Here is a 19,794-nt window from a genome sequence, read left to right as displayed (position 1 = left end):
CCTGTGAGTTGAGAAATTAGTTGATATGTGTCGGAAGAAATTAGTTATGTAGTTTCAGAGGTCACGATGAGGTTACATAGTTTGCTTTGCTTCAATAGAACAGCACTAGGGCTGTGTAAGCAAACGAGATTGGGCCTGCAGAATGGTGCTTTGGTGTCAAAGCTCAGATGGACATGGTCTGTAAGCCTTGATGAACGGTGCTTTGGTGGCAAAGCTCAGATGGACATGGTCTGTAAGCCTTGCTGAACGGTGCTTTGATGGCAAAGCTCAGATGGACATGGTCTGTAAGCCTATCTCATACAGTATGTTGCCATTCTGTAGATGACATCATTCTAAGTTATCACATTTTAGTATGCTATTGTTGAGAGTGAAGTAAACTTTGAACCCTGGATAGAGAGTTAATATTTCAACGGCAGTGTAGTCATAAACTGCCTTGCGCATGGCATTCCAAGTTAGAGGTGCATTTCTCTCTGAAAGCCATGGAGGAAAAGCGCTCTGCTCCGTTAGAAGGGGAGCTAACCTGCCCCACCTGCAGTGACTTCTACCATGAGCCTGTTAGCTTGAAATGCCAACACAATTTCTGCTGCGCTTGCCTGATGAAGGCATGGGAGCAGAAAAAGGACCACACATGCCCTGTGTGTCGGAGAAAAAGTTCTCGAGGCCACCCGCCGGAAATGACCAATCTCACCCTGAAGAACATCGTTGAAGCTTACCTGCTGGAGATAGCAGCTCAAGATGGCGGAGAAGGACGGGGCGTCTGTGCCAGACACAGGAGGAAGTTTCGCTACTTCTGCCAGGAGAGGGGTGAGGTGGTTTGTAGCATGTGCGCTGAGAAAGAGCACGGTGCACATACGCACAGTACTGTTGAGGAGGCAGCGGATCTGCTGAAGGTACAGTATGTTGATGGAAAAGCATTCCTCACCATGTCTACAGTGGCTTTTTCTCTGATATGTAAGCAATCCTCTGTGAGAGGATCCTCTGATCCTTTGTGAGATCTCGCTGTTGAGTACCGGTACAGTATGTCATTGGAATAGATCTGGCCTCATGTAGCCTACTGTAGGGACAAAACCTTTTCACAGTCAGGATCATCACTGTCAGGTACACTAAAGAATATACTGTACATCTCCTAAGCTATACTATAGTGAAAATATACCATACTCTTGACACCATAGATATAGAAACCAAGATGCCACATTACACTCTAGAACATATGTCAACAGCACCACCATCTTACAACACCAAGCTGTAAATGAATGGAAGTCATTTTGGGAAACAGGTCTCTGAGTGGAAATCGGCAGGTGCAGTGGCCTCTTAATTTTGAATATGACCGTCAACTCATTCGAATGTCACTCAGCAACCGTAGGATGACCTCAGAAAAATGTGCAGTGGTCTCTTCCAGAGCTGTATATACTGTATATTTATATGCTTGACACCCTTAAACTCTCTCTATCCAGGCTGATCTGGAATCAGTGATGGTAAAACTGCAGGAGAAGCTCAACAGTCTGGATGAGATGAGAGCTACAGTATGAGTGAGCACACAGCTGAGCACATCAAGGTATGAAACAATACTAAATACTAAAACACAGAGCCTGAGCAACTGACTTTCAACACAAGTTCAAATGTTTTTGTTCTTAATGTTTTGTATTTGTGTTTTCTCTTATGTATGTTCTCGTATGCCATCCAGTTGGTTCCCCCACAATTTTAATGTCACTTGTCCACACACACACACACACACACACACACACACACACACACACACACACACACACACACAAAGAGAGAAAGAGGACAGGCATACTGTAGCTCATGGCCTATGGTTTAGGCGCTCTCCTGATCCACTAGCATTGCAGGACTGTGGAATGTCTGTTCAATTAGATTGCAGAGCATTACAAATATCAGACTCATGTTTGAAGGGCAAGTGAGGAGTAAAATATGATTGATACTGTCACAAAAACCATGCACAAAGACGGCAGGATTTTGGAAAAAGTGCTTATTTAAAGTCCCGAAGGCAAATCATGTTCATTTTTAGCATACAACATTTTTGTTGAAGGGTGCTCAAAAATGTCCCACAATCTTTTGGACTGTACAAGGTAAAAACCTGAATGTATTGTGCTTTTATAGGTTTTCACATATAGGGAATTCAACGCCATGCTCAGATTTAAGATCAAGACTAGAGAAAATGCTTGAATTTAATGTACATGGTTAAAATTGTTGTCTTGGATAATGAAAAATGTTGTACTGTATGCCAAAATTTAAAATAATTTGCTTTCAGGGTTAATTTCTTTTAAAAATTGACCTAGACTAGGTGACGAAACGAAACAAATTAAAAACAAAACTTACTGTGCACAGAAACAAATTAGATCGTGGAGCTTTTTCAGCCACCAAACCTTTCTCCCCAAATCAGATCATGTGACCCTTTAATACCCACACACCTGTAATCAGCTGCGAGGCAGACCAGGTCACGCCCACCCATTCGCCAGGTCTTTCTCCTGGCGGCATGTTAATATCAGTGTCTGACCGTAACCACTGTTAAATGATAATACGTCTTTGTATTATTTATTTATTTTTGTCTGAGTGCGCCTCATATTGTTGCTGTTGTGACGGCAGCTGTTTGCGGCCTGTGTGGCTGCGGTAAGAGTGGAGCAGAGGGCCTGGGTCTCCCTCTGGTGAGCCCAGCCGTGCAGCCCCTTCCTCCTCTCCTCCTGCAGGTGTTTTCTCTCTGCTGGGGTTAGATCCAGTCTGAAAGAATCCTGATGTTTCCCAGTCTGTGGGGTCCGCTGCTCTGGAGACATCTGACAGTCCCGTCTCAGAAGAGACACAGGTGTCTCTCGGTGTTGGTCTCCAAGCTCCTGAGATGGGCTTTTCTTAACCCCCATGGCCAACTGAGTTCCCCTAGTGTCACATGACGGGGTCAGGTCTGTGGAGAAAGATGAAACGATCATTCAAAAGTACACATCAGGTGTTTACTTCAACTCTCAGGATACACCATCCGAACACACTCAACTTACTGCTGCTAGCATTCAGCTGGTCTCTTTCTGCTAGGGTTACATCCTGATGTTTCTCAGATAGTACAATCCACTGCTCTGGAGACTTCTGAAAATCCTGTCTTGAAGGAGATACAGGCCTCTCTTGGTCTCGGTCATCAAGCTCCTGAGACGGGCTCCTCCTGTCCAACTGAGGTCCCCTGGTGTCACATGACAGGTTTGGGCCTATGAAGAGAAATTAAATGTTTATTTTGATGAACAAATCCACATCAAGTGTCCACTTTAGCTATTCAGATATTAAACCATCTAGATATGTCCAACTTACTGCTGCTAGCATTAGCTTTCTGTTTTACAGCCTCCTTCCATTTAAACCAGCCAAACAGCCTTCTCCTCTCCTCCAGCCGGTCTCTGGGGTTAGATCCTCAAGGCTCAGTGTCTGCTGCACATTGCTGTAAACCCTTGGCTGGTACTTCTGCCAATCCAATGTAGGACAAGACACTGGCCTTGCAGTGAGGGGAGCCTCTGTGCTAGCTTTGACCATCTTTCTACAGTCCAACATTTGCGCTAGTGTTAGCCATCTCCACCACAGACGCCATCACAACTGCAAGACTAGCATTTGTGCTAGTGTTAGCAATCTAAACCACAGATGCCATCACAACTGCTGGCCTAGCATTCACATTTTGGTTGGCGATCTCCATCGTCAAAGCTTCATTAACAGGATGAGTAGCAATGATTGCTTTCAGTTCCTCAGGGACAGCCATCTCAAGCTCCCTCAACACTGTTTCGTCCTTTCTCTTTCTATCGGCCATGTCCTTCTTTAGGCACTTAGCTTCCTTCCTCTGCTTTTTACTTGGGTTCACCCTCTCCTTCTTTAACTTCCTTTGGTCTTCACCTTGACCTGTGACCTCACCGTCTTGCCCTCCAACACCTCATTGGGCTTCGGTGAACAGCAGCTGAGTAAACAACAGCCATTCTCAATGCCCTCTACCCTCCCACATAAACCACATACCCACATTCTCCAGTGCATACTTAAAACAGTGAGGTAGCATGGATGGCAAGTGCATACAGTTGGACACTCAGAGGGGCTCAGTCCCTAAGTCCTGGTGTGGTGGTGCCAATTGTTGCAGACGGTGTGTGAAGGTGACTGGCAGTGTTCCGTGTCCATATCGCAGTGGGGTAAAAACTCTTTTGAGTCTGTTTGTTCGGGATTTGATTGACAGGTTTGTGAGGGGTCTTTCAGAATGTTGGCAGATCTGGTGAGGCAGCGGGAACTGAAAAACTCCTGCAGGGTAGGCAGGGCACAGCCGGTGATCTTTTGGGGCGGTGTTAATGACCCTCTGCTGAGCAGCTGGCATACCAGGTGGATATTCAGTAGGCCAGTACGCTTTTGATGGAGCAGCGGTAGAAGGACATCAGCTTCTCCTCCAGGTGGTTTTTCCTGAGGATTCTCAGGAAGTGGAGTCGCTGCTGGGCCTTCTTAACCATATGGTGGGTATTGGTGATCCAAGAGAGGTCCTTTGTGATGTGTGTGTGCCTAGAGAACTTGAAGACAGGAACCCTTTCCACACGTTCCCCATTAATATGGAAAAACACACACACACACACACACACACATACTTACACACACTGCTGATAACCTCCATTCTCCTGCTCTACTCTTTTAGACCCAGAGTCAGCAGACAGCAGGGAGGATCAAGAGGGCGTTCGGCCGGCTGCAGCAGTTCCTGCGTGAGGAAGAGGAGGCCAGGCTCGCTGCCCTGCGGCGGGAGGAAGCCCAAAAGACCACGTCCCTGAAGGAGAGGATCCAGCAGCTCACCAGCCAAATCAACTCCCTTTCGGAGAAAATGGACGACGTAGAATGGCCACAGAGGACATCTCTTTCCTTCAGGTTGGTCCCAATAGAAGACTCAAGGACCGTCATAGATTAAACTCACCAGCTGGCAAAAATACAGACAGGAGCTGACAACATACAGACAAGACAAAAACATCTACAGAGTCTAACAGTAAAGACAATTATTTGATTAGATGCAGTTGGATGTTATGCTGTTTTCATCATAATGAGATCTCAGAGAGACTGTATTTACATTCACAAATGTTAACATGTATATGATGGAAAATAGACTGAAAGAATGAAGTCTTGTTACAGCATGTGCATTGATAATCTGAATATATATATATATCTGTTTCAGACTTACAAAGGCCTGAAGGAAAGGTATGGGTACTTCACCCCTCACCTATTATTATCTGCACTCCACCATAGCTTTCATATACTGCATTAGCCATAGCATTTCAAAGAATTCATTCACAAGCAACAGGTCTCTAAATGTGCTAGTCTCTAATGCCTGTACTCCTGTCATCTACTCCTGTGATCTCAGTGCCCTGGAGAGACTGAAAGACCCAGAACCTGAGCAGATGCCTGGGACCTTGATTAATGTTGTCCAACACTTGGGCAACCTTCAGTTCAACACCTGGGAGAGGATGCAGAAAATGGTTCAGTACAGTGAGTATGGCTTGCCTTAGACATTTTATAGAAGCGATAATATACATAATATTAATTTATTCTTGATTTCATGATGATTGCTGTGGAGATACCTACAACCCAGTTTCCAACAAAGTTGAGACGCTGTGTAAAATGTAAATAAAACTATATGTGATTATGTGCAAATCATAAAAACCTATATTTATTAGAGAATATTGTAAAGACTGTTTATCTACCCTATCTTCCGTTTGTGGTCACCATAGTTGTCATTATCATGCAAGGCACACACATGATCTAAATAGCAAATGATCTTGTGCACCCTCAGGCGTGTCGATAAAAGTTGTATTGAATAGTATATTGTATTTCATTCGGATAAGTGATTTTCCAAAGCATCATTCAGCAAGTGTAATTTTCTTTATGCTCCTATATAGAATGGACCGTATCTGTAGAGGAAACTGAGATTTTTTTTTTCCGTTTTATTGGCATAAATAATTTTAAGTCAATGAAGCAGAATTATGGCTTCTGGCAAGCAATAGTGAATTAACTTTTTGTACAGCACTTTGTCTAATACATAAATAATTAACCATAACTTGTGTGCCAAAAATGAGCCAAATCCAACAGATGTATTCAGTGTTTGTAATAGAAGTGTCCATGCAACTTCCTAGTTTGTATGTATGTTCCCTTTTTGTCATTCTTTTGTATAGTTTGCATGTTGAATTCCAGAAGTGAGAGGAGCACTGACAATGTATTAAGAAATGATGTTCAAACAGTTATGCTAATCATTTCAGAGACAGCATACGGTGTCATTTTGTTTCTCTCTCACTCACTGTTTTTAATCTCTCTCTCTCTCTCTCTCTCTCTCTCTCTCTCTCACCCCAGCCCCTGTGTGCCTAGATGAGAACACAGCTCACCCAGACTTGATCATCTCGATGTCTTTACTGGAGGTGGAAGATGGTCAGGCGTCCCAAGCTCTGCCTGATAACCCTGAGCGCTTCGACAGCATGCTGGGGGTCCTTGGTTCCCCAGGCTTCCGGTCGGGCACCCATGCCTGGCAGGTGGAGGTGGGCAGCCTCAGTTCCTGGACCCTGGGGGTGGCACAAGAGGGCGTGGTCAGAAAGGGTGTTGTCACAGTTAAGCCAGAGGCAGGGCTTTGGGCGGTGGGGCTGTCCAATGGGAGTGACTACAGCGCAGGCACCGCTGAAGTGGGCACTCCTCTCTCGCTGAAGAAGCATCCGAAGAGGGTCCTCATCACACTGGACTGTGGCACTCATTGTTTGTCCTTCCACAATGCAGAGGACATGTCCCCCATCCACACCTTTAAGGACGTGGCTGAAGGGATGCTCTATCCTTACTTCTCACCATGTTTGAACACAGATGGGGGAAATGCAGGTGCCCTTAAGATCTGCCCAGAGACAGTGACTGTGTCCAGAATCCCAGTCCAGGGAAAGCTTCGTTAACTGGACACATTTGCACATTTGCAGGCCCCTTTTTCCGTTGAAATGCAGAAATGCAAATAATTATGGTAAATAAGAGATATTACTGTTTCTTCAATATGACATTGTTATTGTGGTTTTCTCTTAATTGAATAGTCATAAAATTGTCATAACTGAAAGTGCAATCTACAGCTTTGAGAAGCCTGTATCCGTTGTATCCTGTATCCACATGTATGACATGTGGTCATAATTCCTGTTGTGTCATGTACATTTCCTGTGCATGTACCATGCTATTTGGATGTTTCTTCATATTTGTACCTCTCTATTCCATATATTCATTTTCCTGTCTTTTGTTTACATACAAATATTAATCCACTGGTGTCAGTATTACAGTACAATAAACTGCTTCAATCCCAACAAGCTCTGTCACATTCCTAATCCAAACCAGCATTTATCACTGTATGCTTGAACTAATGTCAGCAAGCCAAGGGAAGTCGATAATATGATTCCTGTCAGAGAAGTAGGAAACATCCACTGGGTGTGGTTTCAGTGCCATCGTCACACCCCCCAGCTCAGAGGTCAGTATGCAAATGAGGACGTGCAAACAGAGGCTTATCAAGCTTTTTAAAAGTGTGAGGGTTGTGGGATAGGAAAATGAAACAATCTGGCCAAATTATAAATAACTCCCTACAGGGACGTTACAGATACAGAAGTATTTTCTGAGAGTGGTGCGGACTATATTGGTGTCCGGGAGTTATCCCCGAAAAAAATTGAGATTCTGATTGCTAAACACACCATTTTAATGCAGTTTGGGATAAGAAGCAGCACCTATGTGTGGCTCATGTGACATGTAGGCCTACAGTACATGCTATCACTTCACTATTTGACACTACCCTACATGGAGATATATCTAATGCATGTTATAAATCAAGAAATCATTTCAGAAATTATGTTTTGTGCATATGGGTTAACAGGCTACAATAAATTGCCTAACAGACAGCAGCCTAATTTCGAGGTATCACTAATACCAGAGACTTGTGGAGACACAGCACTCAAAAAATACTCCATAGAAATGCATGGGGCTAGTTTGTCACGCCAATATGGCCGTTGTCTACACATATCCTACCCCTTCCTCGGCAAAACGTCAACATGTGAATACATTGAGCCATCGTGCCAATCATGTGTTGTGATCTCGCCGCTGGAGCAAGATTGGTGTCGTGAAGCCTTGCGCACGCGCATTTCTACCGAAATGGATGCCCGACAAGTGCCCAAAAAGCGTTGTCAAATGGCCACCGAGTGGAGGGACTTGCCTAAAAGGACTTTGCTAATACCTATTAAATAAATGTAAAGGACACAGACAGAACTGTAAGCTCAAATTCAAAAACGTTTGAAGTCTACCCAAACATATGCAAAGGGAATATAAATAAATTGTGTTGCATATAGCCATCTTAATTAATGTCAATTTAAAGATAGCAGTTTCTATGGTTTTTCCATTGATAGTTACAGGAAGCGTTGTTGTTTGAACTATTGTTGCTTCTAGCCCACGTTACCTCCAGTTTCACTTGGCTTGCTGCAGGGACGCACACATTGCATGAGCGCTCATAAGCGTTCTATTTGAGTTCTGCTGGAATGCTGGAAATCTTAGTTCTCAGATGTAGAACTCAAATGTGTCTTGACGCCGCCTTTTGTAAGATCAAAATAAGATGTTCTAAATGGAACGCGATCGTAAGACATTAAGATCTCCAGTAGATTTAGCACTACGACACACATTGACAGTGAAATGCCGCCGATATTTGTAAGATCAGGTCAAATAAGTCGTTCTAAATGGAACGCGATGTAATTAAGCTGTTCAGATCTTTTCCAAGCTTCTTGGAGACGTATGTGTGCTCACTGGGCTATGTCTATATAGTTGATGACACCAAATTAATAAGTATTTCTGATTGGGGAAACTTTTAGCCTCGTGGACCAGTAGGTTAATTGTTGAGGAGGCCCATAGTTTGAGAAAAGCTGCAGATCATAGACAGAGAAAGCATAATGCTCTGAGAACAGTAGCGAAAGGTCTTTCTGCAGAAACAAGTGCCTTGGTGCGCGCACCCCCGCTTTCACTTTGACTCCCTGCATTTCTACATTGTGACAAAAACTGTCAGTCAGACAGTGAATTTTGGTTTACTAAATTAGCATAGTGCGGTAACAATTATCATTTCAAATCTACCTGAAATCTGCTCACTGCAGACGTTATAATGCAGACCCAAGCAGCAGCACAGCCTTGAAAGACGCACACTTTGAATTTGATCAGAGTGGCTCTGGTTCTTCACTAGGGTTGGGTATCGTTTGAATTTGAACGATTCCGATTCCAATTCCGATTTCTTATTTCGATTCCGGTTCCTAGCGATTCTCGATTCCGATTTTTTTAAGAGGCAGGGTCAAAAAAAGTTTAGGATATTTTAAATGAGCTAGCTAACCAACGGTCTTTCTCAGGGTATCTGCACATTTTCCAAGTGCAAATTTAAAGACTTTTAAGACTTTTTCAAGACATCTAAATGAAACTTAAAGGAATTATCCGGAGTAAAATGCACTTTAGATCGATTTCCGGATGATTGGGGGTACATACGTTGAGTTGACATCAAATTTATGTCATTCGGATGTGTTTTGAGAAAGTTCGATTGTACCGTTTTCAGTCACAACTCGTAGCCTGGAAGTGAGCGGGGCATTTCAATTGCGCCGCTACAAAACGCTATTTTTATACCTCTTCTACAGTTCCAAACAACATAACACGTACGTGGTAGTGAGTAGAGGGTCCCTAAAGCCAAACCGAAGTATCCCGAGGTCTTTATGTGGTCGAATAGAGAGTCCAGAATGAATTTCATCAAGCCTCGAAAATTCAGTTGTATTTAAGACTATTTAAGGATCCGCGGGAACCCGGCTTTCTGAATGAAATAGTCTGACCATCTCCATGAATTTTAATTCTATGAACTATGTGCTTCTTCGTTGGTGTTCAGCCGTTTCTTCTTCAGGTCGGCGGACTGGGAATCGAAACTAGGAATCGAAATTTAAACTTCGATGCCGCCGTCCCTTCCCTGGGCAAAGTCCTCCAGTAAACCTGGCCCTCAAGAACATCGTGGAGGTGTACAAGAGGGAGCAGGAGAGGCCTGGCCACAAGCACAGCCACGGGGAGAGAGGAGGAGGACGTGGACAACGAGGGAGGGGAGAGGAGGAGAGGGAGGAGGAGGAGGGTCGCTGTGGTCAGCACGGGGAGAGGCTGCTCCTCTACTGTGAGGTGGACCACGAGCCCATCTGCATGGTGTGCCATGTGAGCAAGAGGCACCGAGGGCACCGCACGAGCCCTGTGGAAGAGGCCGCCGAGGAGCTGAGGGTGAGGGGGTAGACTGAGACTGATCTGGTCTACGTCAGACTGATCTGTGGTCAGAGACATGCTCAACTGCTATAGACCCTTTCAACTGCATAAGAAACCTGTGTGTTCCCAAGGCTTTTTTTGTGGCACAGAAAACAACATTGAGCTAATGGTAACTTTGGGACCAACAATAGTTCAAAAAACAAGTTTTAAAGTTGACATTTTATAGAGCATTACGCTTATTCTTCACTTCAACCCTCCTGTTGTGTTCGTTTCATGTTTACTAGTTTGAATCCATAGTAACACATATATTATCATCTAATGTTGTGATACACCTTTGTATCAACTTATTGATTCAAAACTGGTTATATAGGATATAACCAGTTTTGAACTTCCATTTGCTATTTATGGCCTGCAGACCTCATTGACCTAAGCTCATGCAAGTCAGAAAGGGGAAGATACTATTGGGCAAAGGTTCTAGTGGGGGCTGGCATAGAAGCAAAGAGGAGTGTCTTTGTGAGTGTGTGTTTGTGTGTGTGTGTGTGTGAATGTACAGAAGCACACACACAGTCCATCTCATCAATAGGTATATGTGCCTAGACTCAATTTTATACACTGACCATTTTTACTAGACACAGTCTCTCTCTGGTCATTTTTGACCGGGAAAACACATGGGTGTTTCTAAAGTTAAATAAAACAGCCAAATTCTTATGAAAATGAAAAAAAAAAAAATTTGTGTGTGCAGATGCCATGTGTTAACAAAGTCATGGAGCCTCATGATATTCAGCATACATTTAAATTTAAGAGAAATCGGTCAAATTGGACTGTAACACAACAGGAGGGTTACTTATACTACATCTATCTTTATCTGCAATACTTAATCTGCATTGGTTTTGAACATTTCAACCGGAAACCCTCTAGGAACAGATTGAAAATGTCTATAAAAAATGAGAAACACATTATGCTTACAACATGGCCTACAGACACGTGCAAGTTGAAGTTAAGTGGCCTACTAAAGGCATAAATAATTATTTGAAGTTAGGGTTGGGCACCGAAACACGGTTCTAATATGGCACCGGTGCCGACGCAAACGGTACTAACTGCATCGAATAACAATGTGGATTTCGGTGCCTCATTTCAGTGCTTAAAGCACTTATAGCATTTTTTTTTTATTATTATTTTATACGAGGCATCACTGCATGTCATGCGACATATCTAACTACTTGCTCTGATAGCATAACATTCAGATAGGCCTACAGTTAGCTAACATAAACACTGGATGTATAAACCAGAGGGTGCACCACATAGGCGAGTGGACAGTGTTTGACAGCTGCGTGAGCACAAGTAGCTTACGTTAAAGCAATATCGCGAGCTCCTGTCAAAATCTAGCAGTGGGCCTAACTACACACAAGCAAAAGGCTATGAAACAACATCAACAGTATACATTACACAATATCCTTGCTAATGCACTAACTGGAATTTATTTGAAATGTTATCAGCAAAGTTGTAAGGTGAAAACTTTATTTCACGGTGTGTTCTAAACAACATAATGGCATGATATTAATCTTTCATGTGCATGAGGCCCATATAGCATCACAATGAATATGAAGATCATGTTAAAAGTTAGGAGGCAAAAACATAAATATGTAGGTTAGGCTACATACCTGATGTCACTGAGCTGTCAAAGAGGCTACGAAACCATCTCCGTAGGTTATCGCTAATTAAACTCAGCTGACTGGTGTTAGCGCATAGCCATAGTTGCTGTTAAAATGCCTATTAGGCTAGCGCTGGGAATCTAAACACTTCAACACCGACATGTAGCCTAACATGTTCAAAACTATTGCGTGTTATGGGTTAAGACTAGGGCTGTCAATCGATTAAAAAAAATAATCAAATTAATTACATACTCTGTGATTAATTAATCTAAATTAATTGCATATATAATTTTTGCTGTGAAAGTATTTTAAATATTTAAATTCAAATGAATCATTGAATAATCAGCATTAGTGACATTAAAGTTCAAAAACTCTTTTATTATTATTTTCACTGTTCAAATAATTGCCATAATAATCTATGATATGACCTAATATGCTGAGCAAATAAATTCAAATGTGCTTCGGAATGAAGTTTTTTTTTCACATACAAGGCATTTCAGGCCACAGATATAACCTAGGGGACACAATGAAAATTAATTAACACTCCCCTCAATGTCAACACTTATTTCTTTGCATTGATGTGCGACTATAGAGTTGAGGAACTCCGGTCATATGCAAATTCCTTGCTGCAGACATTGCAGAGGACTTTATTTTCAACATTTTATTTTTTATCAACATCATCAGGCCATTTTTTTAAAAGTAAATGTTCCAATCAATGATCCAGGCAGCACGTTTTCTTCTCTCTCCTTCATTTTACAGTCTAATTTTTACTGACTAGAATGGCTCGGGGTCAAAGGTCATACGGAATCGATTAATCTGCACTAATTTTTTTAATCAGTTATTTTTTCTCAAATTAATTAATCAAAATGAATCAGTTATTTTGACAGCCCTAGTTAAGACATGACATTTCTTGAAGCATTTGGGAATTTTAAAAACAAAGTGCCGGTTCAGGCACCGTTTCGGCACCGGCACCGGCACCGTTTTAAAAGTATCGATTTAGCACCGGTATCGGATAAAACCCAAACGATACCCAACCCTATTTGAAGTATTGACAATTACAGACCAAACAGGCTGTAAACAAATGTATCTGGCATGTCTTAAGTATAAAGTTTAAAGTAAAATAAGGCCATACACCTTTATCATCTTCATGCCCTTTGATCTATTCACAGAGCAGGTTTTATAGGCTTTACTGTAGACTGTATGTTATGATCCCTGTGAACCATAACCCTCTCTCCTATTTCCCTGTCCTTTTGTTTGTTTGTTTGTTTCTTTCTCTTTCATTTGTTCATTTATTCAGGAGGAGGTCAGAGCCTCTCTCGGTCAGCTACAGGCCAAATATCAGACATTCGACAAAGTGAAGCAGGAATGTGCCAGTACTGCTCAGTACATAGAGGTGATTTACAGGCATGCCACCCCCCCCGCCCCCCAAACTCTCACACACACACACACACACACACACACACACACACACACACAGTAAAACTGCACTCTGTGTTGATATCCTGTAAAGTGAAGTGAAACTTATCCAGACTTCCTGCCCCCAGGCCATTTGCCTAATAAGGAGTACAACTGAATTCATTAGCATAGATATGACATTCCACATCTTTACCAGGATGCTATATCCTTTATATCATTCATATCATATCATTAGTACTTTTGTGGGAGTCTAACAGCACAGTATATTTGTGAGAAGGCAGAAATATGGCACCGTAATCATATTGTAAAACAATATAGTAGGCTACATTAGGAGAAACCTCCTCACTTAGGAGTTTGTGATGCCTCTAATGAGGGTTGATAAGCAAGAGGAACCCAGAGAGTAAGTGAACCCAATAGAGCACAACATACAGACACATTGTCAGAAATAAGAAGTCACTTAGACCAAATGTACACTTTCTTCCAGCAGCAGTTCTTTGATGTTTGCTGCTATTACTACTGCCTGATGCTACAGCTTAACTAATGCTGATGATACATGAGGCAACTTTTTGAGCAATGTTGCGGGGCAATGTTCCTAAGTATTCATTGATATTGGGGAACAATTTCTTTTCGGGAGAGTCATCAGTAGGCAAATCATCATGAATAAATGAAAGTGTTTTAGAATAAATGAAAGTGGTTATGCGGCTGCCCAGCAACATTGCTCAGAAAGTTGCTCCATATATTTATGAAAAATACTCTCTCTACCTCGTAGACACAAACTAGTAAGACCCGGGCTCAAATAGCACAGGCCTTTGAGGAGTTACATCACTTCCTGCGTCTAGAGGAAAATGCCAGGATGGGTCAGCTGGAGGAGGAGGTGGAGCTGAAGACTATGATCATGAAGGAGAAGGTGGAGAACCTGATCAGGAAGACAGAGGCCATGAAGAACACCATCAGTCAGGTGGAGAGTGAGCTGGAGGCCAGGGACTCCATCTTCCTCCAGGTAAACAAGAACATCTTCACAGGTCTATGCATCATGAATGTTTAGTTGTAAGCATGGTCTTTCACACATTAGAAAACCAATGTGCTGCTACATCAACTATTAGCTAATTTACCATATTTATTTTGCTCCTCTTTGTCTAGCACCTTTTTCATGAATTGGTACTTGGTAAAAAAAAGATAGTTCAAGAATTGCACAACCCATGGTAAAGGTTAAAGCACTCTCTCACATTGCTGAGTCATGTTTAACTGCAGCTTATGTGACTCATGGCACATTTGCTAGCTGGTTTTGTTTTTTAAATGAGTTCGGCTTGCACAAAAACACCTGTGAGGTAATGATTTCCGTGTTTACCGATATATTGCTCTTTTATTTTCTGTAGGCCTACAGCAAACACCAAGAAAGGTACAGTAAACTCCCCAAATGTGTGTGTGTGTGTGTGTGTGTGTGTGTGTGTTTAAGTGATAATAGGGTCTAATTTTTGATCAAGCCTAGTGACCTTAAAAGCATTCAGCTTGGCAAACAATGAGCATATATGCTATTGTACAGCCATGCTTGTACTTTATCAGTGACCTACAGTAGGGCCGTCTGTCAATCATCTGTGATGTTCCTCCCAGGTCCTGTGACCTTTGACCCCAACACAGCCACCCCATGCCTCAGTGTGTCCGATAGCCTGACCAGCGTCCATGACGTGGGTCACCAGCCCCCCACCAAGTGTCCCCTTAAACCCTGAACGCTTCGACCGGTGCGTGTGTGTGCTGGGTGCCGAGCCTCTGGGCCCCGGCACTCACATCTGGGAGGTGGAGGTCGGGGGGAGGGATAAGTGGAACCTCGGGGTGGTGGCGGAGTCATCCAGCAGGAAGGGGGAACTGCAGGTCCACCCCGCCAACAGCTACTGGGCGCTAGCACTCCGAGAGGGGGGCAGATACAGCGCCTCCACTCTGCCTCCCCGCGAGCTGAGCCTGTAGGGAGGCTTAGCTCTGTGCGCATTATATTGGACTACCAGCAGGGGGAGCTGTCCTTCTACAGTGCTACAGACATGGCTCTCATCTACACTTTCTGGGACAGCTTCACTGAGAGACTGCTTCCATTCTTTTCACCTGGTGTGATGAAGGGGATCAGCGTTTCCAAGGCAATAAAGGTCTCCAAGGCAGACATTACAGTGACACTAGATCCCTGAGGTTTTTTTTTACAGTGCCATGAGAGGTGTATCTAGATTGTTGTAATGTTAGAGGGGTCAGTAGAAGTGTACGTAGAGTATGCATTTGTCTGTGTTAACATGTTTATCATTGTTGTGCTCTGGGAAGAAAACTGTCGTGTATTGCACACTAATAAAAATGTTCTAGACTTATTTAAGAGACAACTGGAATATCACATGGCAGGATACGGAACCAAAGTTTGCTTTTTTATTTAACACAGCACTTCTGTAGCCAACATCACAATACCAAGGGCGCCCCAGAGGCAGAATCCATATTTATACTTTAGCGAACAACCAATAAGAGATCTCCATTATCTAATTACCAATCATAGATGGCAAAACTACAAAACTAATGCCTTTTAGTTATTTTCTGTGTTCAGAACACCACAAAAACATTACCATTTACCCTGAGGTGCTTTTCTGTACTGCATCATTCCTCTTGAACTTAGTTTGTTTTCCAAATTAATATGAATTAACATTTATGTTTTTGCGTTTTCTTACCCTTTATATTTGTAGCATCTTACTACTGAAACAGTTCTTTGTTTGAGGGAGTTAGTGCCATATCTTTATCACAAGTGTTTGTTTCATGTGAGACTTTGTACATGTATTCATTATCAAGTGAATTAAACTCGCTTGCCTTACTGACCGATTTCTTGGTTTTTTTAGTATTTTTTTATGTTAACTTTGTGTTACCATGACACAGCAATTTTAAGTAAACCCACAGCCGTTGTGGAAAAAAGCCAAACTCCACCTCTTATTTCATCGCCAAATCCTCTGTTGGACAGAAACACACGCTAACCTCATCTTACCTTTTGTTAGCTGTTATCTACACTTCGGTACACAATCCCCACCCCTATTCTCTGTATGTGTTTGTCTGTGCACGCAGACGTGTATAAAAGGGACACAGTTTGGGTCTGCTAACACATTCAGCCTACAGCTCCTCACTCACACAGACAACATGAAGGCCTACCTGCTCCTGCTCATCCTGCTGCCTCTGTGCATGGGTATGTCTGCCTTTCTGATTTTACACACACTCATTCATATGGACACACACACACTCTATACACACACCATAGGCTTCCCAATTAAATCCATAGAACATGTTAATATGGACTTCTCAACATAACCAATTTCACATACAAACATTTATACACTTTTTAGATCTCAAAACAAAGACAGTGTAGCCTTAAACACTTCCAAACCAACATTTGTACACAGGCAGAAGAGACGTTTGTGAGTGTGTGTGTGTGTGTGTGTACATTAGATTTGATAAGGTTACACAACTCAGCAGAATAGATTGATGACTGTGTTTGTTAAAAGGCTATAAGAAGTCATGGCACTGCCACCCTGAGGTAAATAGACTGTCTCCAGTAGTGGACATGGATGTCATCCTCTTAGAACACTGGGGGGGAAGAGTTAGTCATCACCTGTCAGACTCTGATGTTTGTCTTGAAGTCATGTTACAGTGACAATGTTTGTTACAGTGTTTGATTGTCAATCAAACTTTGTACTTAGGAGAAGTCTTTAGAAGCTCCTCCGCCTCTCACTGTCTGGACAAAGACAACATCTCTTTGACAAACAGGGCTGTCAATCACTCTTCTCTCTAATGGAGATGATTAGTACAACAGTAAACGGAAGTTTGTTGCCTTGTGCTTGACAACCTAAACGAGACAACAGTCTTTTTGGGGAGTGTCAAAGCCCATGGCACCTCTCTCTCCTTTAGCAAATAGATGTTTTGTTTTTCCCACAGCAGACTCAGGTCAGAAGAGACGCCAAAGTAAATAATTGTGCTGTCTGCTATCATGTGATTCCGCTGTACTCTCTTATGGTGCAATGACAGACTGACAAACATACTTTGAACACCATGTTCAAGGACATTGACATCGATCGGTATGGCCTTAAAAGCTTATAGCATGAGAAACAGACATCATACCCTGGGAAGTGTGCTTTTTGTCTTCATTTAACCACTGCTGAGAGATGAGATGTGGAATATATGAGCATTTTAAAGGAGAACTATGCTTGTTTTTAGCTTAGTTTACCTTAACTTAATAGCTCAGGAGTTATTGGAATGGTTATATGACTTTTTCTGGGGTGAATGGTGGCCGTCTCAATTCCCCCTAGTGTCTGTGAGCAGAAAATCTAGCCTTGCAACTTTTGGCCGGTCTTGCGGTCTCGCGATGTAACAAATTGCTTTACTGCACTACACACATACACACCTGCACCGGCTAGAACAAGGTAGCGATGGCGTTTCTCAGACATTCGTCATGGCAGAGCCAGTGAAAAGAAGCAGAAAGCGAGTCAACCGTCGGAGGAACAGGGAAAGAGGAAAACGGCAGACTGACTGATTGAGGAGTGTCGTAAAATATATACTCTGAAGCTGTAGGGGGAGCTCTGCAGAGAAACCTGCGAGCAAAAAGTAAAGAAATTGCCATAGGGGGTATACTACCCTAGTATGTGTGAGCAAAGGTATCCAGATTTTGAATTGTTGATATTCACATACTAGGAGAATGTCTGTTTCTTCTGAGTTCTTATGATGCTGAACTTTTGCATTTGTTTGAACTCTTCTCCTACTCTCTTCTTCTTTGTTTTTTTGCTCTGTTCCTCTTTTCTGCTCTTCCAGCTGACTTTCAGATCCAGTGTAAAGGAGAGGACTTTCTGATGGTGAGGGATATGGTTCTTCAGTGTTCTGGCAAAACCAAGCAAGTCTGCTACACCAGGAGTAAGTAACTGCTCACCCGCTTCACACACAACAGGCTTTACAGGCCAGCGTCAGAACCGAACCTACAGAGCAGATCATATCTTATATGTATATATCTTATATCACAGCTCATTATTTCAGAACCATATAGAATAATTAAACACCTACAAAGTAAACTACATACTATGTTATAAAACTATTATGTCAAAACAAGCACAAAGCTATCTTTCGCATCATACACTACTCTTATAGTACCAGTAAAGTTGGAGAGACAGCATCCTTCTGACAATATATTAATTCTTGTTCTTTCTTGCTTCTATCTCTTTCTCTGTGTGTGTGTTTCTACTGACCATCTGCAGAGACAGGAGAGAAGGGATGCACAAGAGAGGAGTTTTGCGAGAGACCCGGCTGGACTTGCTGTGAAGAAGACCTCTGCAATGCTTAACTCTTCCACAGGAGGTCACTACAACATCAGAACGATCTGCACTGTAGCACAAACCAGTCCATTTCAGTCTAACCAGTGGTTTTGGATGGATTGTGCCTTAGGGCAACATATCATAATCATTATGGAGATATCTTTATGTTAATGCAGTTACTGTTTCTTCCTAGTTCTCTTTGTACTGTTTGATGAATAGAAAATAAACATTTGTGTAACAAACTGGAATCCTTGTTGGGTTTTCTGCGTGTGTCATGCTGAGCGTATTTTACTGGGCTGCTTTAGGGACAGGGGGCTGAGTATGTGTTCCTGCTGTGTGCAGGATTGAAATTATAAACCAAGGTCTCTATGGCTGGATAAAGTTGGTACATCAAGAATGTCACGTTCAGACAACTGTTTCATGTTTGTTTGTGAATACGTTGTGCGGGTTCACTACTTTACCAGCAATGTTAGTAACTGGCTTGTCTTTGTTGGAACACACACACACACACACACACACACACACTGTCTACCCTAAAGAGCTACCTCTCCAGAACATTCGGTGTGTGTAAAAATTTTTTGGGGGTGGACTGCTGGGACGGTCAGTGATGCTGAGTCAGCAGCAAATATCTTTGGCAGCAGCTCAGCTCCCACAATTCACCTGTACAGTCAATGACCTCAAGCTCAGGTTGAGAAAGAGGCAGACACACTAGCAAAGACATGTACATAAACACACAGAACACAATGCATAAATGCACTGACAGAGAGAGAGAGACAGAGAGAGAGAGATGACTATAATGTAAACTGGACCTTTAAAGATGAGCAACACTCCATGTTTTGGTCTCTTTCCTTTCAACTGAAACTTATAAAAAACAGGTGAGTTATAATTCTCATAATTATATTGAGATGATATGGTTTAACTTTAAGAATATGAATGTGAAATGTGAAACTTGTGAATAAGCAGACAACTGCAGAATTCTCAAAAAGTCAAACCAACTTGCGATTTGTTTAGAACCATAGTTTTGAAACCAAGCAGAATTCTGTGTTACACAGGATTTAGTTAATTTAAGCAAATATCAATAATCTACATCCCTAAAACCTTATGTTGATTTAAAATGTGAAAAAAAGAACAACAAAAAATATTTTGTTTATTACTTTTACAATAAAAAA

General features: G+C 42.3%; 1 protein-coding gene and 1 pseudogene across 1 annotated transcript; both read left to right on the top strand.

Annotated features, from left to right (window-relative positions):
- Nucleotides 1-1,525: 1,525 nt before the first annotated feature.
- Nucleotides 1,526-6,920, top strand: LOC143124777 (zinc-binding protein A33-like; annotated as a pseudogene).
- Nucleotides 6,921-16,436: 9,516 nt separating this feature from the next.
- LOC143123778 (uncharacterized) lies at nucleotides 16,437-18,873 on the top strand. Its single transcript, XM_076285061.1, has 3 exons — nucleotides 16,437-16,515; nucleotides 18,132-18,230; nucleotides 18,569-18,873. The coding sequence occupies exons 1-3, from the start codon at nucleotides 16,470-16,472 to the stop codon at nucleotides 18,652-18,654; spliced, it is 231 nt and encodes a 76-aa protein (XP_076141176.1). The 5' UTR covers nucleotides 16,437-16,469; the 3' UTR covers nucleotides 18,655-18,873.
- The last annotated feature ends 921 nt before the right edge of the window (nucleotides 18,874-19,794 follow it).

Source organism: Alosa pseudoharengus, unplaced genomic scaffold, assembly GCF_046254945.1.
Source record: "Alosa pseudoharengus isolate Yale_2024_CS ecotype anadromous, Long Island Sound unplaced genomic scaffold, YU_APseudo_1.1 YU_APseudo_1.1_scf_15, whole genome shotgun sequence".
Taxonomy (NCBI): domain Eukaryota; kingdom Metazoa; phylum Chordata; class Actinopteri; order Clupeiformes; family Clupeidae; genus Alosa; species Alosa pseudoharengus.
This window is presented reverse-complemented; position numbering and strand designations above follow the sequence as displayed.

What these genes read in the sequence shown, in the direction of transcription:
- LOC143123778 (XM_076285061.1), top strand. Translation starts at nt 16,470, where the DNA reads ATGAAGGCCTACCTGCTCCTGCTCATCCTGCTGCCTCTGTGCATGG. An exon ending in CCTGCTGCCTCTGTGCATGG is followed by an intron (nt 16,516 to 18,131) that starts GTATGTCTGCCT and finishes CTGCTCTTCCAG; the next exon opens with CTGACTTTCAGATCCAGTGT. An exon ending in GCAAGTCTGCTACACCAGGA is followed by an intron (nt 18,231 to 18,568) that starts GTAAGTAACTGC and finishes GACCATCTGCAG; the next exon opens with AGACAGGAGAGAAGGGATGC.